The sequence below is a fragment of the Phaseolus vulgaris genome, chromosome 4 (genome assembly GCF_051622355.1).
Source record: "Phaseolus vulgaris cultivar YP4 chromosome 4, ASM5162235v1, whole genome shotgun sequence".
In the NCBI taxonomy this organism is placed as follows: domain Eukaryota; kingdom Viridiplantae; phylum Streptophyta; class Magnoliopsida; order Fabales; family Fabaceae; genus Phaseolus; species Phaseolus vulgaris.
This window is the reverse complement of record NC_143501.1, coordinates 10,528,089-10,553,076: the sequence shown is the minus strand read 5'-3', so window position 1 is coordinate 10,553,076 and position 24,988 is coordinate 10,528,089. Positions and strand designations below refer to the sequence as shown.

The window sequence follows — 24,988 nt, the reverse complement described above, 5'->3', positions numbered from 1 at the left end:
AACACATATTGAGACCTTTTTGATTTTGCCTCCTTTTTCTTCTTGCTTGATTTCTTGTCTTTGCTTTCTTTATTTCAGTGATACTCTCATGCGTTGCTTTAAGTGTATCCCACATCTCCTTAGCAGATTCACATTCTGAGATCCTGAAAAATTCTATAGAATCCAAAGCAGAGGTTATGATATTCTTGGCAATGCAATCAAACTTGGCATTTTCACTTTCTTCATTAGTCCATTGGGACCAAGGTTTTTTAGTAAAAGATCCACCCTTTTTAGTCTTAGGAATGAAAAGACCATTTTCAATTGCATCCCAAATTCTTTGATCAATGGATTCAACAAAGATTTTCATTCTAGCTTCCCAATACTTATAATTCAAACCACAAAACAAAGGTGGTTTGTTAATTGAAACACCCTCTTCAAAAGGTAGTTTTCCAGCCATAGAAAAAAAGGATTTTAGGATCAAACTTGAATATTTTTCAAGTACCAAGCTCTTGATGCCAATTGTTAGAATATATGGCCTTAAACGAGAGGGGGGTGAATTGTTTAAGAGAGGTTTTTGAAAAGTTTTTAAAGATTAAAAAAAATTCTTTGTATGAATCTAGAACAGAAATCAGGTTAGCCAAGAACTAAAGCAATAAAACAGCAAAGCAGCAAAAAAACAATCGGTTGTTTATACTAGTAAAAGTAAAAACATAATTTAAATAAGTTTTAAGGGTAAGAGAAAGATACACCAACAGTTTATACTGGTTCACTCTTAAACCAAGTGATGAAAGAGGCCCCAGCACCCAAAAGAGCGTCTAGGACCAACCTTGCATAGAGGGCACCCACAAGAAGCGTCTAGGCCACACAAGGAGCGTCTAAGAGAGTTGACATCCAAGAAGGCCCCACAAAGTGTAGCTTAGTCTTATTTGTGGTGTAAATAGCATAGCCTTATGAACCTTTGTTTAAATTTTGCAAATTAAGGTTAAGGAGGAGTTAACCTAGATTAGCTACGGTTTCTAGAAGCTCTCCACTAATCTAGGACGTCCATGTGCACCCATGTGCCATGTGCTCCATGTGCCTCCATGAGCTCCTTCTTTTGCATGTCATTTAGATTACATTTCATTTGTATTTGGCTCTTCAAATTCCAGCCCTCCAATCCTCTATAAGGAGGTGTTTGACTCTCATTTTGTAAGATTGAATAGAGTATTGTTATGCTGCCAAATTTGTGCCATACACTACTCTTTGCCTAACATCTAGGTTTTAATCTTCACTTCATCACCTTCAAAGGGGCTGGCCGAACCTCCCCAATTCCCCACTCTCATGCACCTTCAAGGCACCCATACTTCCTAGGAAGGCCTTGCTTCATCTCCTCCACAAGCTTCCGCAAGTTCATCACCAAAATGCAAAGAAGAGCTCAAAGGAATGCCATCACCAAGAGCTACATCCAGTCCCCAAAAACCACTGGGTAATCCACTAAGTAATCAAACCAGATTACAACACAATCCATCAAAGTAGTGACCTTGAACCCTTCAAGAAACACACTCCCTTTGGCAAATCACACACCAAGAGTATTGATCTTGACCACCTCAAGAGCACACAACACCAGAAATACAGAAGGTTAAGAAGAGATTACACCATTTTACGAACAATCTGAAATCAATACAAATGCAATCCTATTTCACTCTCTTAGAAAACCCAAAGCTTTGATGTGAATGTTCAAATCTTGAATCAATTCCTACACAACTGAAAAACTCAAATCTGTCTCACTTCTTTGTTTGTAAACATAAACAAACTATTTATATTTTCCAAAGATTGGTCAAAGCATTTAATGAATGAGCGTATTCAGTTGGAAATCATTTAAAGCACATTCAATCACCAAAACAGAATTCTGTTAGGATTTTCAAAGAAACAATCAGTTGAAACCACGAAACAATCGATTGTTTGGTTTGGTAGTTAAGTCAACCAAACTCAAACAGTTTTCAACCTTTTCAAAAACTCCTAAGAATAAAACAACCGGTTGATTCGACAAAACAATAGGTTGTTTTTCACTTAATTTGAAAAACACTTAAAAGGATTTAAAACACATTAGCTTTAGATTCAACAAAGGAGTGGATTACAAATAAAACTACCCAGATCCCTCCCAAAACACAGCAGCAACACAACCTTGCATCAAGCACAAAGGATTTGGATACTTCAAAGCATAATTTGAATTCTTCAAAGCACTTGATCACTCTTGATCAACATGTATGATTGCACCTGTCAAGTGTAGCGCGATGGGAGGTCACCCATCCTAGTACCACTCTAGCCGCAATACGCTTAACTGCGAAGTTTTGATGAGATCTGGTGCATTAGTGCTGGTATGATCACACCTATCAAGTATAGCGCGATCAATGCCTATATGAGTTTGCAAGTGGACTTCAGTTTTGAAATCGTAGGACCTCGAACGCGATAATTCGGAGTTCGCTACACTATTTCATGATCCTTTTTGTAGGTACTTTAAGATTTGATTGTCTGGGTCAACAAAAAAGCTATATAAACATGGAAAAGGAGAAGTCATAGTTTGATTGTCTAGACCAGGAAGAAAAAAGAGAGCATAAAAAAGAAATACAAAAAGAAATGCAACACGAGGACTTTCCAAGAGGTCACCCATTCTAGTACTACTCTCGCCCAAGAACGCTTGACTGTGGAGTTCTGATGGGATCCAGTGCATTAGTGTTGGTATGATCACACCTGTTAAGTGTAGTGCGATCAATGCCTATATGGGTTTGCAAGTGGACTTCAGTTTTGAAATCGTAGGACCCCAAATGCGATAATTCGCAGTTCGCTACACTATTTCACGATCCTTTTTGTTGGTACTTTAAGATTTGACTGTTTGAGTCAACAAAAAAGCTATATAAAGACTATTTTTGTACTTTAGTTATAAAACCAAATTAAGGACACGTGTAAAAATTGTTATTGTGCCAAATAAACAAAAAAAAAACACTTATGACGACAATTCTAGTTTGGAACCGTTGTTACAAAGTACTTCTGCCTGGTGGAACTGTCATTATAAGTGTTTTTTTTAAAGGTTTTATTATTATATACTTACTCTAATCTAATCCTTTATAAAATATCAAATTTTCAGAACACATCAATAATGCATGTAATATCAAAATTTAAACATTAAAGTCTAACAAAAGTTTTTATATATAGATGAAATAGTTTGTTATTCTAATGTGTTATTCTTGGTTACCGTAAGGTGCATCCAAGTGATTTTATTTACATTTGCATTTGCACTTCTTCTTCCACTCAACACGTTATATCAACAATAAACACTGAAATAATAAGATTTCATGTTAGAACACACACATAACATTATGTAATGTATGAGTAATAAATTTGTAAATGTAATATAATAATAATGATTTTATAAATGTCTAATTTATATTGGAAAACATCATGCTAAATTTCAGAAATTTTTGACAAGTGTAATTGTGAGAACTAAAACCTCAAAATACCTGAAAAATACCTAAATAATACTTAAAAATAAAAAAAAATAATAGTAAATGATGGAAATTTTGTAGACGCCAATCTCCTTTGGGAATTGACCATGTGATTCGGTACCTCGTTTCGAACAACTTTCATTTTTAACGCGTCTCCATCCGACTTCTCTATCAAAAGTTATGGTCGTTTGAAGTTTCTTCATGCTAATTTTTTGCCAACTCAAAATCTACCACTCTTCTCTTCAATGTGAGGACTCCTTCATCAAATATCCCCTGAATGAAGTTCCCACAAACCCTAATCAACACATACATGCAAATATTTTTTATAAAATTAATTAAAAAATTTAGGATAGGGTTTAGAGAGGCACCACACCATGCATGCACTAGTCTAGTCTTGACAGCGTGTGTGCGGTGGAGGTGTTGGCGGCGTACAATTCATGTTCCTAGTGTACGTATTGCTGCGTGGAATGAAGGGCTGACGCTTTTTAGATGTGTGCCATAGGGATTTGATGCGTGGAAGAGGACTGGAAGGGAGAGGTGTAAGAATTATGTAAATTAATTTTTATAAAGTGACTCACATAACTTAGAGTTTGAGTTTTGGACCCAAATATGATTTAATAATAATAATAGAATTAAAGGGTCTGTTGGTTAACGTGAGAATAAATATATGATGATACCTGATGAAAAACCTACATCTGAACGTGTATGACAATAACGTAATTGTCAAAAGATAGATTGAGACATGTTTATTCCTTCTTGATTGTATGAATATGTGTAAGAATCATGATATGTATGCGTTCACGAATGTATGCGTTCATAATAATGTTTTAATTTACTAGAGGAACTTCAGTGCTAAAATAGGCGGGGCAGTGTACTTTAAACATTAGATCTCTATTTTAAAAATATTCAACCAAACTTTATAGTTTTAATTCTCCCTTTAAGCTATTTTTTTGTCTTACTATAAAATATATAGTATGTCATTTAAATTATTAAATATTAATTTAAAACTGTAATATATACTTTAAAAATATTGAACCTTATTTCACATTTTAATCCATACTATAAAAATATTAAATTTCAATTTAAAATATAACTTCTAATTTTAAATTCAATTTGTTATCAGTAAACCTAGACATACAGAAGTAAATTGAGAAGTTCTGACTACTGTATCATCTTTCTATTTTCCTCTCATATGGGTTTCTTTAACTACATTACATTTCCTTGTCTTTTTCTAATTTATTACTATTATTTAATTTAAAACTATATTTATTTTGTAGACACCACACCACAAGAATCTTTTTAAGATTTTTACTTTGAATATTTGAGATTCAACTAAATACCTTTTATATTATTTTTATAATAAGAGAGTTTTAGTTTGGAATGTAAAGACTATTACTAATTCCTTAGTTTTAATAATATAGAATAATATATTTTTAAAAAATAATCTGGCATTAATAAATTTCCTTCCAAGGTAAATTCTACATTTAAAATTTACAATGATAATAATTATTAAAGTTAATTTTTAAGTCCAGTTAACTTTTTTCTTTTATGTTACTTTCAATTTAGCATTCAAGGATGAAACTTCTTCTTCAATAAACAACTGCTAAAATTTTAAGTCGTCATCATCATATTTATTAATATCCATGTTTTAGTGTTTTATTGCAATAGGGTTACTTTGAAATCCACAAAAATATCTTTCATATGAGTTTGTGCTCTTACATTTATATTTCATTTCTGCACAAACTCTTATTTTATTTTATATTTTTTTGTATTTTTTTAAATAAATTCTGTTTGTCTGTCAACTGAAAAAATCAATTAAATTTTTTAACTTATAATATTTGTAGTTTTGACAGAAAATTACGGAATCCTGATTTTTAATTTTCTTATTCAGTAAATTTATTTAAATTAGATTTTATTTACAGGTTATTTAGGTTTAGTTTAGTTAAGAAGTATGAAATGTAATGTATATTTTTAAAATTATTTAAATATTAGAAACCGTTTTATTATATGTTGGTAAATGCACATTGGAGAAAGATAAAATAAGGTAGTATCATTTTTTATATCAAAATTTAAATAAAGAAGTGGGAATCAAACTTAGGAACATAATATAGTGAAATTACCTCCAAACCACTATATCAGATGCATTAATGCATTTTTATATTATATTATAATTATAATATTATCATTTAATTTTATTATAACTACCATTATTTTATTTTAATTATAATTATTATTACTTTATTATAAATATAACTACCATTACTTTATTTTAATTATAATTATTAAATAAAGTGATACTTTTTTAAAAGCTTAGTTTAGATGACAGCTGTCCCATGAATGAGCCATGTGTCAAATTCCAACTTTCAAATCATCACAGAAGAAATATTAAAGCTAAAAATAAACTCAGTTATGAAAAAACACTGGAAAAATAAAAAATGAATAGAAAAAAGAACAAAAAGTATGAATTTTTATTATTTTAAAAATCAAATATATGTAATCCAGTATTAAAAAAACTTATATATTTATTTTCTCAATTTTGCAAAATTGATCTAAAAGAATAAAAATTTAGACATGTTGATGTCTATTGATGGAACCTTGTGTATGATAAGAATTGTTTTGAAAGGAGAAGAAGGAAGGAAAGGTGAAGCGATTAACAGAGGGACATCTTAGTCATGTGTGGTGGAGCTACTGTCTTCTCCGGTCACCAGTTCTTCGGTCTTCCTCATGCAACTCATCCCTACCCACCGATCAACTCGGTCACTGCCTGCTTCTTCATCTCGGATTCTGCCAAATGCTGGTGCCAATCGCTTCAGCTTGGTTTCAATGGTATTTTCTTTCCTCATTGGAAATACATCTTTTTCTTTTCTCAATATATGAACTGTAACTGACCGAACCCTAGGATGAGTTTGGAAGAAGTACTTTACTGTTTATTTCTGCTTAGGGTTTATATTAGATCATTTATAAGATGATGGTTGTCTTCTTCAACCCAAATAGTTATGAGTCCATAAAAATATCTTCAGATTATGTGTTCGTGATAAATTATGAAGATAACTTAAACTTACATCACAAATGCAACACTTTATTCTTAATTTATTTTCAATAATAAAAATAACTTTGTGCATGAATGCTTGCATCATAAGCAGTTATCTAATAAATACTTTGGTGGTGTTGTTTGAATTAATTTCACTTTAAATATTTATAAAGAAAGTAGTTAAAATGTATTGACTCTCTCCAATAAACTAGAGTCTGCTTGTAAACTTCACTTCTTGGTAAAGTTAAATTAAAAAGTTAATCCCTCTGAGGGTACAGGAGAAATGTTTTGAAGTCCCACATTGCATGCATCAAGTCTTGGAGTGCAACTTATATATGTGTGGGGACGACCTTATGCTTAATGTCAATTTGTTTTAAGATAAAATATTACTTATTCTAGTAGGCTCGCCTGGTTTTCCAGAGACATCTGGTGAAGTGGAGGAGTATTGTAAAGTCCCACATCATCAACCAGCTCTGGTTATCCAAAGAGAATTAAAAACTGACCTGTGATCAAAGGCTACTACAACAATATTCTGGTTGAAAGTGATTCAAAGGCAGCAGTAGTAGGTTAGAAGAATTCATGCATTAAGGGAAGGCCGGAAAGCCAATGAAACACCTGATGTGTTGTCTAAATGTGGTTTGGAGATGAAAATTTCTTTTATTTTTTTTATGTTCTACCAGATTTTCTTTCTTTAGCTTTATCAGCAAATACTGCTGGCATTACTTTCTTGAGGTAGCTAGTATAGTTCTGGGACCTTGAGCTCTAGTTTTCCATGGAAAAAGAAAATACACTAGGCAAAAATTCCAAATTTGAGAAGTGTTTTTTTGGTCTTGTTACCACAAATAATTATGATAGTATTGTGTATTTTCCTTTCCTTTTTTCTGAAAATTTGTTTGTATAAGAAAGAATGTATGTGAAAGTAAGAAACAAACTGTATATATCTGATTTGTTGTCTGTTTAAAACAAAAAATAACCTTAAAAATGATTTTCTCAGAACAAACAACCTTAATATTTCTCTTTATGAGAAAAATTATGGGCTCCAGTAGTTACTTTGAAAGTTACTGTGTACTTTTTTCTAATAAACTTCAGTTATTATTTCAACAATACCAGAGAAACCAGATGAATACTTTTTGTTTAAGAGTAGGTGTAATGGTACATAGTTTATGAGAATTTTGGATTTCAATATCTTGTACTTTACTGTTTATATTGGTATTTTGTGAAATATCTAAGAAAAGAAATATTGAACTATTGATGATATATACTGTGAAGTGAATAGGTTTTACACAGTTGTAAATGTGATTTCTTTCAATCTGTCTTGGCACAAATGAAATTTGCTGGTGCTTTTTTGATTTTTCTGTAACATGTTCCTACTCTTTGAGGGAACTATTGTATATTGTTAAGCTCTGGTTAATATCCCTCATCTCAGCTTGTTGATTCACAGCTTTACATGATTGTCCTTGCCCCACAACATAAAATTTTGTAACTGGTTGATGGGTTATTTATTATTTGGATATTGTTAATGGTTGCAGGATTTATTTGGAATGGTTGGTCTAGGTGTGGGACTATCACCTCAATTTTTTATTCATTGATTTCATGTAATACATTAAGTGCTGATCTTTTTATTTCATACAGCTACAGTTTTTGGGCAGCATATTTTAATCTTCTCCATGGATTCGAATGGTGAGTTACGTTAATATATGACTTCTCTTTTGCAGTTATTAGAATGTCACTCAAGGTACAAAGTAAATAAATTTACTAGATAGACAATCATAGTAACAAAATTGTGCAAAAGAGTCATGGTTAGACCCTTTCCTAATATTCATGTTGTCGTTGAAAAATAGGTCAACTCTAGAGGGGGAGGGTTGATAGTCGACAGTCTAATGTATGAACGTTTATGCTTTTAAAAGACTTTTGATAAAATGATTTTCGCAAAACTAAATTGTAAAGATTTATCCGTGTAGACAGTCTCAAGTACACTAGAAGAGCAGAGAAAACTCGTTTTATCACTTTTTACTGAGTACAAAATGTCACTTGAAAAGCCCCCGTAATCTCTCCTTGAGACTAAGAAGATCAAGTATTCTCTGACACTAAGCTGCTTTTGCTTTCTTTGACACCAAGTATTACTTAGAAAAATTGTGTTTTTGTTGTGTTGATGTTGTTCTTGTGTTTGATGTTGTTCGTATTGTTTAGGCTTCAAGAATGTGTTCATTGTAAGACATTTGATTGTGGATACTGAAACAAATCTTTGATTCTCAGAAAAGTGAAGCAGATCTTCTTGTAATCATTAATATTTTTGTAGAAAGTTACTCCAAATAGCTTTTGATTCTTTCTTGTTAGTATGCTTATGTTTATCTTTGTTTTTATTGATATGTGCTGGACACTTCAAAAAAGGAAATTAAATGTACAATGTGTCTTGGGGATAACGTGTAATATATTTCCTTTTATATGTGTTATATTATTGCCTTTTACATTATATTATATTCAATCTTAAATTAAAGCAAGTAAAAGTATTCACCTTATTTTAATACAGATCTTACCAGAAAGTAAATCCTTTCAGAAAACAGCACGTTGGATGCTGGATAATACTTGTTGATAAAAACAAATTATATATGCTAGCCGACATGCTGTTTTTGTCTATAGGAGGTTAGGTAATATAAATTCATTAAGCTCTTTAATTGATTTAGCAATTTCCAAAGCATATGTTGTTTAACTCTGTTATTACTTCAAAACTTAATCTTGGTTGTTATTATCAAAACGTAGTGTAAATGTCATCCATCTAGTATGCTTAAACTGTCTGAGACTAGAGACTGTTTGAGTCTTAACAGTTGTTTCATGTTTCTCTTTGTGCACTGATGTTTTAATTGAATGGTCCTCTGGTCAAATGCTCTATGTATTGTTAATATTCTGTCATTGAACCATCTTTTTTGCAGTATGCACAACTCATGCCAGCATGCTTCACATATTCAGATGCTCAAAGCTTGAGGAAAAAATGTGCAACTCCAATTCTTAAGCAGGTAATCTCATGGTAGAGGTAATCTCATGGTAGATTCATGCTTACTGTCATTGTTGGTTTCAATTTAAATTACTCATAATGTGTTATAAAAAATGGTCAATTGGATGTATAGTCTAAAAGGCTCAGTAGTTGAGTTGGCTGATATGCACGTGTCAAACCGTATACAAACAATTAATCGGATATGAAATGTCGTTTAACCTTAGTTGTAGGATTTTAACAAGATTGAACTCATTTGTTAATTGTTCTTGCCACATTACCTTTTTTTATTCTGGACTAATAATATATTGGCTAAATAAACCTTATAGTACAGAGTTCATTTTATGTAGTGTCCATGGATCATGCCAAAATTGCCAACGGCATATAGGTGTACATCTGCCAAGGAAATAGTTAATTTCTATAAATATCAAGTCCATCCATAGTTTTCAAACTGTTTTTTATTCTATTAACATTAGTTTCAATTTTCCCTGTAAGCATTCAGTTCTACTCACAGCTTGTCTGTCTAACATAGGCGGTTTTTAACATTAAATGTATCATGTGTTGTCCTGTGCTTTTACAGGTGAAGAGTGATTTTACCAGATATTGGTATGGAGATGGGCAGCATTTGGATGAGGCATGGAAACAAATATTCTTATATGACCATGTATGTTATTTGAATTAGTGAATAGTCAATCTGGTACTTTTTATTTTTTGTATATTAATACTCCATTCGCATGGAAACATAAAAGTAACATTTTTTTTTCTCTGTTCTTTGCTTGTGTTTGAAATGAAACACAACACAGTACTTGAACCAATTTCAAAGCTTAAATCTGGTGTGATTTGGCTCTGAACATGAGCAAAAATGAATCCTTCTTAATACATAATGATATATTTGTCATTAACCAACCATCACATAAACTTAAACTATTAGGAGAATGCATTTGAATTTTTTTCATACTAGAGATACTCTTAACAAGGCTTAAATTTGGGGTGATTTGACTCTGAACATAGGCAAAGATTATTCCTTCTTTATCCATAATGATATATTTGTCATTAACCAACCATCACATAAACTTAAACTATTAGGAGAATGCATGTTAATTTTTTTCCAAACTAGAGATACTCTTAACAATCTTCATCCACGCCTTAGTTAAACAACTAGATTGCCACCACATGCACTTGTTGCAAATGGAATTTAAGCAGTAATATGATCCTCAGTTCTGAGACATCATTTTATCTGTCTTGTTTCAGGGATGAGACATCATTCTTCTTCTCCTGTTCTAAAATTGATTCTTGTAGAAGTATGCTTGTCAATTTTGCATCAGTTAAGCAATCAATAATACTATTACTTATATCTCATAACTAACTATTTTTTTCATATTACTTTATGATCTGGAGATACGGGAAAAGAAAATAATGGAATTTATCTAATTTTAATGTAATCGAAAAATGAGTGTATTATTATAATAGGATGGGTAAATTTATGCTGTTGGTTCATCTATTCCCCTGTGCATACCATATCATCTCTCTCTGTATTACGAGTTGTTTTAACCACATTAGGCTCCCTTGTCTTTTTTTCTCATTTATTACTATTTATTTAATTTTTAAACTACATTTATGATCATTTGTTGGTATATCATGGATTTTGACCTCATCTTAGGCTTACAACTTCTATCCTTATCCTTAGCATTTATGAGTACACTTTTTTCAAGATTCTTTTTGACAAAACCGAAGCACCCAGCTTGTCTTTTCAGCATTTGTAAACAAAATACTCTTGAATTGTCTCAGTCTTCTTTTTGGGTATCACAGTATGTTTGTTGGTTTTGGAATATAAAGCTATGGCTAATTCCTTGTTTAATTATTTTCAGTTGCATTTAGATTGACCTTGAAATTCCACTGTAATCACCACTTGACATTTAATAGATGACTTTTAGTAAAGTTGAATAACATCTATGTCTGAAAATTGTTTGGATTTAGCTTTAATACATTTATAGATTGATAAAATTAATTTAATACATTTATGACTGTAATTAATAAAGTTTATATTATAAATAGTATAAGGAAAGGCAGATAGAAGTACCCTACCAAAATTGCAAACCAGCCGTCTTCCCTTTGTTGCTCTCTTCACCTCACCATTCAAGGAGGGAATTCCTTTTCCTATTTCAACATGGATAACCGATTGTTTTCTACTCAGAATAAGAACTTCGAGGAGGGGTTGGCCAGTGGCGAGAAATTAAAACGTTCAAATTCTTGTCCCGTTCAAATAGGGACAAATGGGAAATTTTGCCACCAAGTACTTTTATATTTTTATTTTATTTTGTGTTGCCCAATTTTTCATTTTTCATTTTGGAGTGTGGTGGTTTTGTGTTTACTCTTTGTTGTTCAGTTTGTTTCTTGATTTTGTTGTGCATTTGGACAATAACACTTTTGTTTCGTTGGTTTTTCCACTGTGAAGTGCCGGCAAAAGAAAGAGGATTTTGCTGCAACATGCAAGAACTTGAAGAAAGGGAAGCCTTGTCCGATTAAGTACTGCCACAAGTGCCTCTTGACTAGGTTAGTTCAACATTATAAATCTTGGGTTTTCTTTATATTTTAGATCTTTGTATTTTTCAAAATTATCCCATGGTTTTTTCATAAAGGCTTGATATGCTTAGCACCACTGTGGAAGAAGACATCTGAACAAGACTTACTCCTATACTCCCACCTATCACATGCAGCATATCAAAGAAATATATGAAGATGTGGGAACAGTGGAAGGTCATAGAGAGGCTAAAGGCCTTGTTTTTGGCGATGTTTATGGCAAAGCCTTTTTTAATTTGCAACATGATCCAAAGATCCATTGTTTTGCAATGAGTGTCCGAAGAAATCACAAAAATATCTTGTCTTTTTCTTTGTACAGCTCACCAGTATCCCTCATGATAGACTATCTTGTGTGAACAGGGTAGGACCACCAATAACTCTGTTGTTGTTTATAGTGGTTCTGCCTAACTTAAGTTAGATTGTTTATTATGCTGGATACCTGTGCTTCCTACAGAAAAAAGATAACACATTTTGGTGGTTGCTGTGTGCTTCAACTATAGTTGCAAAACAATGAAATTTCGTAGGCACTCGCAATTCAAGAAACAACTTCAAATTTTCTAAAAGGAAAAAAAATTGTTAACACTACACACAGTAAATAACACTATTCAACAACCCATTATAATAATATTATAATATTTTAATTTAAATTAAAATGAAAATTATTAAAATATTAATTTATTTGTTTGTTAAGAGAGTGTTTTTACTGTAGTCAGTGTTAAGATATCAGGGTCTTGTCTAAAACTACGACCAATATTGCTTTTGTAAATGTGAACAAAATGTTCTAAATGCATGGTCCAAATGTGCTATACTTTTAGAGGGAATTAGGCTTTAATTGTCAGCTAGGATATCTTAAAAGAATTCTAATAGTAGAATGATACAATACTTGTATATATGTATTTTCTTTCTTTGATGAGGATTTTGCTGCGGTGAATTAGGTATGGGGAGAATTCTGAAGAAGTGGGACATTTGGCTTATTGGACATGTCCGAAGTGTAGAGGATTTTGTAACTGCAGCTTATGCCAGTGAGTTTCTTTTTGTTTTTTATTTATTTGTGTTTCGAGTTGGTATTGTATCCATGAGTGAAATATGACAAGAGTTATGTTTGTAGGAAAAAACGAGGTGAGCAACCTACTGGTCCCTTATATCGTAATGCCAAGGAATCTGGTTTTAAGTCTGTTGCGGAAATGCTTGCCGTTAAGAAGGCTAGTGAGGAAAAAGTATGCTAATTTTCTGAAATCTCCCATTGTTGTCAAATTTGGTTAAAAAGGATCTCTTGTTTAATTGTGCAAATTAATGATTAGATAATGATGATATGAGTGAATATGTGTTTTATGATATGCTTATTATGAGATGACCTTATAGTTGGTGGTTCATGTTCTTTTTTGTTATTTCTTGCAGGAGCTTGAAGTACATCTCTCGGGCGAATTTGGGAAAGAAAATTGTACAGATACAAATGATACTAAAGTTTGCAACAAAGAGTATGATGAAGGAGAGAGCAAAACAATTGAGAAGGAAATTCTTTTGCCCCCTGGAATGGAGTTAAAAAAAATATTTGGCATTGAGTTACCACTCAAAGAAGTTGGGAATGCATTACAACTTTTAGAGTTTTACAAAGTATTTAGAAAGGTATGGTTATGTTAACAATATGTCCCGATGTTTTGTTTGATTAATTGTAATTTATTGTTTTTTTTAGTAGTTGATTGACTGAATAAACATAATTGGCATATTCCTCTAATGCTATAGAGTGATATTACAAAATTGGAACTAATTATTTTTATCAAATATCATGCAACTTTAAAATAAAGTTTTTGATGATTTTGTAGTTGCTCATTTAATTGAATGGTTTCACTATGAATGATATTCCCTCCTGTTACATTAAATTATATACTCCAGAAATAATGGTATTATTGTCACATGCGTAATTATTGTTTTATGGTTATGATGTTGCAGCCATTCATAATATATTAATCACCTTCACATTTATTCCTGTGTGTAATTTTAATTAGGCTCTTGATCTCAAGGAAGGAGAAGCTGAAGCCATGCTAGAAGAATTAGTATGCAAACAAAGCATGCATGGACAAAACACCTTACTAGTTGAATTTCATATTAAAGTGTTGGAGTTGATCCTAAACAATTCCGGAAATGAGTGAGTTATCTCTTACAACTTTTGTTTGGAGTTTTGTGGGTGATTAATTTTTTTCTGAGATACTTGAATTAAAGTTCCATATGGATGACTTTGATGTAGGTCTTCATCTTTACCTACTAGGGATGAAAATAATTCATGGTTAAAACATCTGGAGGATTTAATCATGAAATCGTATCATATATTAAATGATTTTCCTTTGGATTGGCTTCAAGAAGGCATCAGTGGATATTATAAGTTGGATTTGTCTCAAAAGTTTAAACTGATGAATTTTCTCTGTGACGAAGCTCTGAATACCGAGTAAGTATTTCAAAGTCCAGTTAGAAAATATCCTTTTTCTTTGTATTCTTTCTTTTTATTACTTTCACCACTTTATCCATCTTTTTCTTGTCTTTCTTTTCTTCTTATTTTTGTTGTCTTAATATCATTTAAAGTGGTTGGAAACTTGCTTAATATGTCCAGGAAATTGAGGAGCTATATTCACGAGGAAAATTCAAGACATGCAAAAGAAGTGAAAGAAGCAAAACACAAGGTTGCTGCAACCAAGGAAAAGGTAATAGAAACCAAGGTATTATGCTCTTTCTACATGGATTATCCTTGCTGTTACATTGTGTTCATAATAATTCCATGTGCATGTTATGTTCAGGTAAAGTGTCTTGAGAAGAAGTTGCGGAGTGAGAAAGCCAAAGCTGTTCCTTCAACTGTGTCTCCCTATCCGATGGAGGAGCATGAGGCTCTTCTTTCGAAAATAAGAATTGAGGTTGATGAAGCACACACAGAGATGCTTGGATTAAAGGGCACAACTCAAAAAGGTATGCCATGATTAGTCGATTATGAATTATCCATCATTGATGTTATCTTGCCTAAAGTTCTCTCCACTTTCATTTTCTTAAGTCAAAAATGTTTTGGTGTGATACATAAATTCATGGTTCAAAGTTATCCAAGTTGTAAACAAGCAATCATTAGCAAAAGATCCTGAAAGCAGAATAAAATGTTGGTTTTGTTTTATGATCACACTAGGATGAAAAATAACTAATATGTATGACAAACATCTATTGGTACATAGGTTTAGTCTTAGGTTTTACAATAATTTTGTTTGCATTATATACTGCTCAATGCTTTTATCATTTTATAACATGTTTCTCTTCTTGCACAACAACATTCACTTACACAACATCCTATAAGATGTTTAATTTCTCAGTTTAAATCCATCAATTTTGTATTTTACTAAACATCTAACTAGGTCTTGTTTGATAAAGAAATAAATGTTCTTAATGTGGTCAAAACAGAAAATAGAGTATGTATAGGTAAGGTGCTCAATTTAAAGGGTGCACTTGCAAAAAAGGTATGATAGGAGCTTTGTGAATTAATCATTATGTTACAACGCCTAAAGTTTTCACATAATACAGCATAACATTCATTTATGCAACATGATATAAGGTTTTAAATTCCATTTGGTTTAAATTCACCATTTTCTTATGAAAACTTGGCAAAGCATTTGTTTTTGAAAATATTTAGACTGGGAAATGGTTTCGTAAATATATTACTGCTCTTGGAATGGAAAGTTTGGGTACATATTGTTGCTTGATATCTTGTAAGAATTTAATGTTTTTGCTATTGGAAAGGTTGTCATTTGTTCTTTTAATGTTACAGCGAAACTAGGTTGTGATGCTCTGAGGATCAAACCTGAATTTGTAGACAATAATGGTAAAACATTCTGGAATTTTAGAAGTTGCAGTAGTGAATGTACTGTTCTTTTGCAAGGTAACACTTAAAATCCATTTGAAATGTTTATAGCATTGTGATTGGGGTTTAGAAAGTTTTCTAAAAGAAAGCAACATGCAGAAATTAAAATACAGGATGAAATTGCCAAAGCACCAGAAGAAAAGTGGTATGTTTATGGTCCTGACAAGAAGGAAGAGGTTCATAAATATATTTTCACAAGGTGAGTTCTTTTCTTAAATTTCTAGTGGATTGGTCGTGAGGTTTCAGATTCTGGACATGATATTGGAAAGTTTGAATTCTTTATATTTTGTCCATGAACATGATGCTAAATAGTTAGCAAAGCTAGCTTTTTATTAACCATCATTATTTTATCTATAAATTAAGATGTATAATGAAATATGAAAATTGGATTTGAAGAAGTTTTTTAATAGACTTTGAGATTTATAATGTAATGATAATGTGATATTAAATTTCTCTACTAAACCACAACTACTCAATTGCATGTTTCCTTTATACCTTGGTTGTAGGGCAAAAAGACTTAACCGTCAAAAGGTTTCTCACGAGCTTTTAAGTGAAGCAAGTTCGTAGAACTTTTATGGTTAGTATCTTTATATTTATGAGACTATTCTAAATTTATCTAATAATAATGTTAGAAGTAACTTTATCTTTAACATGATATACATTTTATTTATTCTAAATTTGTAGATATAATTAAAAACTTTTATGGTTAGTATCTTTATATTTATGAGAATATTCTAAATTTATCTAATAATAATGTTAGAAGTAACTTTATCTTTAACATGATATACATTTTATTTATTCTAAATTTGTAGATATGATTAAAATCTTGGAATGGTTTTTCTTGTGTTTTGCAGGTTTTGGTAGAAATCTTTGAGGGGAACATAAAGGATTTTTTCATCTTAGAAACAAGAAAATTAGATTTCAATGTATTACTATTCATAGTGCTATTTTTCTTCATTTAAATAGTTAGATAGGGAAAGTGATGTATTGTAAATATTCCAAATTAGCTCAATTAATTATTGGCAATCTTAGAAAGAAAGAATATTAGGTCTTTTAACAATGGTAGAAAAGTTGAGTTGTATATCTATATGGTTCAATATTTTTTACATACTCATGTAATAGGTTTATTTGTGATTTATATGAATTTTCTTAATTAATTATTATTCCAACCTAAGTATATTAATATAGCAGTGACACCATGATCTTACTCTTAATAATAAAGTCTGCGGTATGATTTATCTTGTGAAAATTAAAAGTGAAGTAAAATAGATTTAATATTTTTAGGATATGGTTTATTTGTGATTTATATGAATTTTCTTAATTAATTATTATTCCAACCTAAGTATGTTAATATAGCAGTGACACCATGATCTTACTCTTAATAATAAAGTCTGCGGTATGATTTATCTTGTGAAAATTAAAAGTGCAGTAAAATAGATTTAATATTTTTAGGATATGATTTATCTTGTGAAAATTAAAAGTGAAGTAAAATAGATTTAATATTTTTAGGATATTTTAAATGTAGATCATAATGAGGTAATAATAAGCTTTAAAATATGATTTTTATTTGTAAGACATCTTTATAAATATATGACATTTAAACAACTTTCGTATTTTTTTTTTTAAATTATTATTTTTTTCTCTTTTTACAATTTCCTATATATTCTTTTAATTCTTAAAAAATTCTATCTTTCGTTTCTCGTAAGAGAGATCGTTATGATAGAAGATAAAAATAGAAAAAGTAAATATAATTTGAAATCACTTTAGTAAATATCTTATTTAATTTTTGCACACTTATATCCAAAAGAGTTGATAGATGTTTTTAGATAAATAGTTAGTTCAATACAATAATTACTGATATATTTTCATTTTAGTATAATAAAAAATATTATAGTCATAGTATAATAACTTTAAGTTTATTAAATTTGTTAATGGTTAATATAACTGATCAGATATTTGGTCTTTATTAATTGTTATATATCTTTATTAAAAGAAAAAAATAACAGTAATATACAATTTAATTTTAAACGAATAACTAAGAATTTATAAAAGCGAATAACTAAGAATTCTATATTTATAAAGCAATAAGTAAAGGATAAATTTTTTTAATAAAGGTTATTTGCGTTAATTTTTTTTATTTCTAATAAACACAAATGATAATTATTAAAGACTAAATACTTGTTCAGTAAACAAAAATAATAGAATTAAATTTTTTTATTAATAATGTAATTTTTGTTCTATTGAACTAAAAATATTATAAAAAAAAAAAGTTTACAAAATCTTTTAAAAGAAATTGGATGTATTTATAAAGTCACTTATTATTTTAATAGATGTTTATCCTTGCTATCTCATTATTGTATTAAATAAATTAAATTTTAGTACACATAAGGATGAGTCTAGTCACTTGGCGTTGTTCTATAATAGAACCCAAATAGAAAACTAGGAGATAAATCTTAAAAATCTCTCTGTAGAACTAATCGCGAGTGAGAATGACCGTGTTCATCATGTTCAAGAATATGCTCACCATATGAAAACAAAACAAAACTATAAATAAACAAAATTTAAAGCTAGAAATCATAAAATATATTGAAAGAAAAATCGAAACATGTTACACTGATCCCCACTTACACAAGTGAGGATTGGATGGGTATAACCATGACGGAACAACTTGCTATCTATGAGGGTATACTTCCTCGCATTCTTCTTAATCGTCTTAGCCTCCGTAGGTTTTGCAGGAAGCAAACCATCAACTAAGTAATGCTGGCAGGGAGTTATCCAAGTCTCTGTAGTGTTAACCTGCAAGACCTCTAAAGGCTCATCTCCCAACAACCCATAGGTGGTTACCTGGGAACCTTCAAGGTCTCCTGAGTCAATGATTGGTGCCTTCTCCCTTGTTCCGAGCTAACCCCCAAGATCTCCATGCGGATGATCTTGGTTGGCCCCCCTTCTGCTGTCCTAGGCGACTTCAAGGTCTCCTGAATGACTGACCTCCCTTTCCCGAGCTTGCTAGTTTGGATAGTATGTCTGCTTGGGAGTTCTGTTCTCTAAGGACATGGACTAGCTCGAATGTAGAGAAAGTTGTCTTCAAAAGCATAACATACCTGAGATACGAGGCTACTGCGGATCCTTGGCCTGGTACTCACCTGTGACTTGCCCAATAAAAAACAACGAGTCACTCCTCACCAACAAACTCTGAGCACCCAACTCCTTTGCTAGCAACATCCCAACTATCAAGGTCTCATACTCAACTTGGTTGTTGCTGGCTTTGAAAGCGAACCTCAGGGCTTGCTCGATTAACAACCCGCTTGGCCCTTTTAAAATGACCCCAACTCCACTCCCCTTTTGGTTAGAGGATAAATCCTCCGATAGGACCCACTACAAGTCATTAGGATCAGGCTGGGGACCTTCAGATGACAACTTTACCATGAAATCAGTATACACCTAACCCTTAATTGGCCCTCGGGGTTCATATTGCACATCAAACTCGTGCAACTCAATTTCCCAACAGACCATCCGACCTGCTATATCGGGCTTCTATAGGACCTTGCGAATGGGAAGATCAGTCATCACAATCATAGTGAAGCTCTGGAAATAGTGACATAGTCGTCGAGCTGTGAATACCACTGCCAAAGTGGCCTTCTCGATGGCTTGGTACCTCGTTTTTGGTCCCTGCAATACCTTGCTCACAAAGTAGACCGACTTCTGGATCTTATCTTGATCTTGCACAAAGACCGAGATGATTGCCTGATCTGTGACTGCAAAATAAAGACAAATGGGGGTACCTGGAAGCAACTTACAAAGAACAGGGGGACTGGCCAAGTACTCTTTCAACTTGATGAAGGCTTCTTCACACTCGTCAGTCCATACAAAACAGTTGTTCTTCTTAAGGCACCGAAAATATGGATACCTTTTATCTATACTAGCCGACAAGAATCAAGACAAGGCAACCATACGTCTAATTAACTGTTAGACCTCCTTATCCCTATGATTGCAGTGCATTTGTCGGGGTTTGCCTCTATACCCCTCTCAGTTAGCAAAAACCCAAGGAACTTCCCTACTTCTACCCCAAACACACACTTCTTTGGGATCAACTTCAAATTATACTTAGCTATTGTCGTGAATAGCTCCTTTAAATCAACAATGTGCTGATCTTTCTCCTCTGATGTGACGACCATGTCGTCCACATATGCCTGTACGTATCGCCCAAGCATTGAGGCAATAATGTCCATCAATCTCGAGTAAGTGGCGCCAACATTCTTAAGGCCAAAAGACATGACCTTTTAACAGTAGCTGGCGAACTCGTCCATAAAGGCAGTCTTGCTCTCGCCTCTCGGGTGCATACGGATTTGGTTGTATCCCAAGAACGTGTCCAGGAAGCTCAACAACCGACAACCCGAGGCATTGTCCACCAAGGAATCTATACTTGGAAGTGGGTAAGAATCCTTGGGACAAGCCTTGTTTAGATCAGTAAAGTTGACACACATCCTCCACTTTCCATTGGACTTTTGTACCAACACCACATTTGCCAACCACTCAGGGTATTGGATTTCCCTTATGTGGCCAGCATTCAAAAGCTTATGAGTCTCTTCTCTGATGATCATACGCTTGTCTTCATTAAACTTTCTCCTCCTCTGGATTACCGACCTAACCTTCTCATCCATAGTAAACCTATGGCATAGAAACTCTGGGTCTATCCCGGGTATGTCCGCGGATGACCAAGTGAAAGTATCCATGTGCTTTGATATCACCTCGGCTACCCCATCCTGCAATTCTTTACATATCGATGTGCCGAGCTTGAATTTATTCCCTTCTATTTCTCTTTCCTAAACCTCACTAGCAGGTCTAAGTCGCCTCTCATTGGCGACTCTAGCCTCCACGATCCCTTGTGGTTCTCCCGCCTAAGCAGTGATTGAGTACGTTCCCCTTTTGCTCTTCAGGCTACTCTCGTATCATTTCCGTGTCGTCTTCTAGTCAGACCTGATGGTAATTACTCCTCCCTCAGAAGAAAGAAACTTCATCTTCATGTGCTTCGTTGAGGCTACCGCACTAAACCTGTTCAAAGATGGTCTCCCCAAAAGCAAGTTATAGGTTGAAGAAGCATTTTCAACAATGTACCTTACAATAATCTTCCAAGATGAGGTGCCATAAGAAAAAGTCATCCTCAGCTCGGTATACCCCCGCACTTCCACTTGATCTCCCATGAAGCCGACCAAGCATCCATTGTGCGACCTCAGCTGGTCAGGAGATAACTACAAATTGGTGAACGTTGACCAGAACATTATATTTGTCGAGCTCCCCTGGTTAATGATTATTGAACAAGATGCTTTGATGTCTCCAAATCCAAGAGAAAAGCTTGAAGACCTTGCTGCTGGGTGTGTGTGTGTTTTCTAGTTGTTTGAAACTTGTTAATTCACTCCTTAAGTTGATCCAAGTTCCTTTGAATCTTTAACCTTTTGAAAAAATGTGTTTTCTAAAAAGCTGTCAAAATTTCAACAGGTTGTTTTTCAAAACAATAGGTTGTTTTACCTTAGCAGTTTTTGAAAAGGTTTTGACAAACTTGGTTGACTTTGTTGTCAAACTAAAACAATCGATTGTTTCGACAAAACAACCGATTGTTTTCCTGAAAACCTTAACAGAATTCTGTTAAGCGGTTTTAATGTTTTAAATGATCCTAACTAACTTGGCTCCTTTATTAAATGCTTTTGACCACGTGGTGGGTCTATATAAAGGTGGTTTTACGCTCCTAATCTTGGAGTAAGAAAAAGAGTTTATCAAAAACAGTTTTTCCAAGATTTGAAAGAGCTTTGGATCATTCTTAAGTGTGTGGAATAAGATTGGGTTGTAATTCTGAACTTTAAGCTTTGTAATTCCCAAGTGTATTCTATTCCCTTCTTCCTTGATTACTGTATTTCTGTAGTTGTGTTGCTAAGGAGTGTTGTGTGTTCTTGAGGTGTTCAAGATCAACATTCTTGGTGTGGTTTGCCAAAGGTAGTGTGTTTCTTGAGGGGTTCAAGGTCACTACTTTGGTGTGTGATGTTTGTAATCTGGTTTTGATTGCATAGTGGATTACCAGTGGTTTCTGGGGACTGGATGTAGCTCTTGGTGTAAGAATGAACCAGTATAAATCTGTTTGTGTGGTTCTCTCTTTCCCTGATCTCACATATATCTGTTTTAAGCTGTTTTTATTAACTGTTGATAAAAACAACCGATTGTTTCGACAAAACAACCGATTGTTTTTTTGATATCATCTTAAAACAATTTTGGGTATTTGTTTCCTTGATTCTTTTCTCTGTAATTCAGCATTGATTTTCATTATACCTTCAAAGTTTGCGAAAATCCCTCTTAAACAATTCACCCCCCCTCTCGTTTAAGGCCATATATTCTAACAATTGGTATCAAGAGCTTGGTTCTTGAAAGTTATTCAAGTTTTGATCCTAAATCTTTTTTAAATGGCTGAAAAGTTTTCTTTTGGGGAAGGTGCCTGTTTAAACAAACCACCTTTGTTCTGTGGTATGAACTATGAACTGTGGTGCATAAGAATGAAATTCTTTGTTGAATCTATAGATAGAAAAATCTGGAATGTTATTACAAATAGCTATCTCATGCCTATATCTGAAAATGTTTCTTCTGAAAGAGAACATCTTGATTGTGTAGCTATGAACATCATTGTATCTGCACTTGATTCTAATGAATTGCTCAAGGTTTCAGAATGTAGTCCTGCCAAAGAAATGTGGAATACCCTTGAAGAGTATCACAAGAATCCAAGGAATACCTTGATGGACAAAGAAGAATCTTCTACTAAATATTTCTCTTCAGAATCCAGAAAGAAGGTTTGTCTTATGACAAAAGAAGAATCTGGATCAAGTCAAGCTGCTGGGAACAAAAACTCTCAATACTCAACTGGTGAGAGTGAAGAGGAAACATTTAGGTTGTTGTTTAAGAAATTCAGCAAGTTCCTAAAGAAGACAAACAACAAAAGTGACTCATGTAATAGGTATGATAACAAGAAACCTACTGAGTTTAACACTAACAAATATACATGCTTTGGATGTGGTGAACAAGGTCATATTAAAACTGAATGTCCCAACAAAAAGAGGAAAAACTTCAAGAAGCATGAGAAGAAAGGAAAATCAAGAAGAGCTTATAATGATGACTCATCAAGCTCCTCTTCAAGTGATGAAGAAGAAGCAAATTTATGTCAAATGACAAGACAAGAAAGTGACACAAGCAGTGTAAGTTCAAGCTCTTCCATTAATGTTGAAAATTATAGCCAACTTCTTGAGGCCTTCAATGAGACTCATGAAGAAGCTAATAGGTTGGCCCTTTTGAACAATCAGTGGAAAGGTTTAAACAACTGGTTGGAAAATCGAGTCAAGACTTTGGAAAGAGAGTTGAACCATTCAAAAACAAATTTTGAAAGTTTGGAAATGATTTACAAAAACTCTTCTTGCAAGTGTGATTCTAGCTTTTGTGAAAATTGTGAATCTCTTCAAAAGAAGGTTCACTATCTTTTAAAAACCATGGACAAGTTTTCCAAAGGCCAATCCAATCTTGAAACTGTTCTTGCTTCTCAAAAATGTGTTTTTGGCAAGGCTGGGTTGTGGTTTAATCCAAACAGCAATAACAGATATGTTTCAAAACCTTTTCAAGTTTCTTTGAAAAACAACCTGTTGTTTTATCGAAACAACCGGTTGAAATTTACTGTAATAGTGTAAAAACCCGAATATCCCTTAAGAAAGATTTTTAATTTTACAGTAACCTAAAGTAACGAAAAGGGATGAACTTGGTGTAGGTATATACTATATATCTGCAGCAAAATGAATATTGAAGCACTAACAGCAAGAGAAAAACCATAAAATAAAACTAAATCTTCAAATAGATGCAGATAAAGAAAGGTAAAAAGAAGAAAACCTGGGTTGTCTGAAAGTACACAATAGCTGCAGAAACCCTAACAGCTCATTTCCGTGCCCTGCTTTTGATTTCTTCAAAAGTTTATAATAAAACCGTACTTATTTATAAGTTTTACACTAGTAAAAAAAAACTATAAAAAAAACTATAAAAAAAACTATAAAAAAAACTACTAAAATCCTCAAATATATGCAGATAAAGAAAGGTATAAGGAAGAAAAGTAATAGATGCAAATAAAGAAAGGTAGAAGGAAGAAAACCTGAGTTGTTTGAAGGCACACAACAGCTGCAGAAACCCTAAACGGCTCATTCATTTTTTATTTCTTCCGAAGCTCTAACAGCAAGGAAAAAACCATAAAATAGATGCAGATAAAGAAAGGTAGAAGGAAGAGAAGTAATAGATGCAGATAAAGAAAGGTAGAAGGAAGAAAAGTAATAGATGCAGATAAAGAAAGGTAGAAGGAAAAAAATATGAGTTGTTTGAAGAAACACAACAGCTGCAAAAACCCTAAACGACTCATTCGAAAATCCTAAACGACTCTTTCGCTTTTTTATTTCTTCTGACGCCAAATGAATGCAAGAGTGTGAATATTCCAATGACTGTTGTGTACATAAGAGTGAATGCTAAGTCACACTGCCAACCTCAACACCACTGCATAACCTTGTGCGAATCAATGCATCATTCAATGCAAACAGTTCCACTTTTACAAATAATCATTCAAACAGTTTTTTTATTTCTTCCACGCCAAAAGTTTCGCTAATGACTGCAAGAGTGCCAAGATTCGAATGGTGATGACCTTTTTTTAACTTGTTCCAAACATTTGCATGCAAATAATTGTTGAACACGTATGACATGTTTATAAATAAGAGTAAATGAAAGAAATATATTTTCAAACTTGTATTTTGATTGCAGCATTGGAAGGAGTGAGTCAATTAGGAATGCATTCAGAAAAGCAATAACTCAGTCTAGAGATTCACCCTTTATTGATTGTCTTTGCTTTTTTTTTTTTTTCTTTAATCATAAAATTTGTCATTATACTAGGAAGTTTTTAAAAATATAAGGAAAGTAACTAAATCAATTAAAAAAATTATTATTTTAGATAAATTTATAACCATTCAAACAGTTTTTTT

The 24,988-nt window shown here is 32.6% G+C and overlaps 1 protein-coding gene and 1 pseudogene across 8 annotated transcripts; one reads left to right on the top strand and one right to left on the bottom strand.

The window, feature by feature from the left end:
• Positions 1-2,592: 2,592 nt before the first annotated feature.
• Positions 2,593-2,711, bottom strand: LOC137838919 (5S ribosomal RNA; annotated as a pseudogene).
• Positions 2,712-5,884: 3,173 nt separating this feature from the next.
• LOC137837192 (uncharacterized) lies at positions 5,885-17,110 on the top strand. 8 transcript variants are annotated; one of them, XM_068646114.2, is made up of 16 exons: positions 5,885-6,287; positions 8,125-8,172; positions 9,423-9,506; positions 10,062-10,145; positions 11,937-12,034; positions 12,997-13,083; positions 13,170-13,278; positions 13,460-13,687; positions 14,068-14,207; positions 14,307-14,504; positions 14,667-14,772; positions 14,851-15,016; positions 15,858-15,968; positions 16,050-16,149; positions 16,457-16,527; positions 16,805-17,110. In XM_068646114.2, the coding sequence occupies exons 2-15, from the start codon at positions 8,170-8,172 to the stop codon at positions 16,515-16,517; spliced, it is 1,575 nt and encodes a 524-aa protein (XP_068502215.2). In that variant the 5' UTR covers positions 5,885-6,287; positions 8,125-8,169; the 3' UTR covers positions 16,518-16,527; positions 16,805-17,110. The 8 variants fall into 8 exon arrangements, with proteins under 8 accessions (XP_068502215.2, XP_068502218.2, XP_068502219.2 ...); XM_068646117.2 differs by having other exon boundaries at positions 6,041-6,287; positions 14,667-14,757; XM_068646118.2 differs by having other exon boundaries at positions 6,041-6,287; positions 6,892-8,172; positions 14,667-14,757.
• Positions 17,111-24,988: the final 7,878 nt, after the last annotated feature.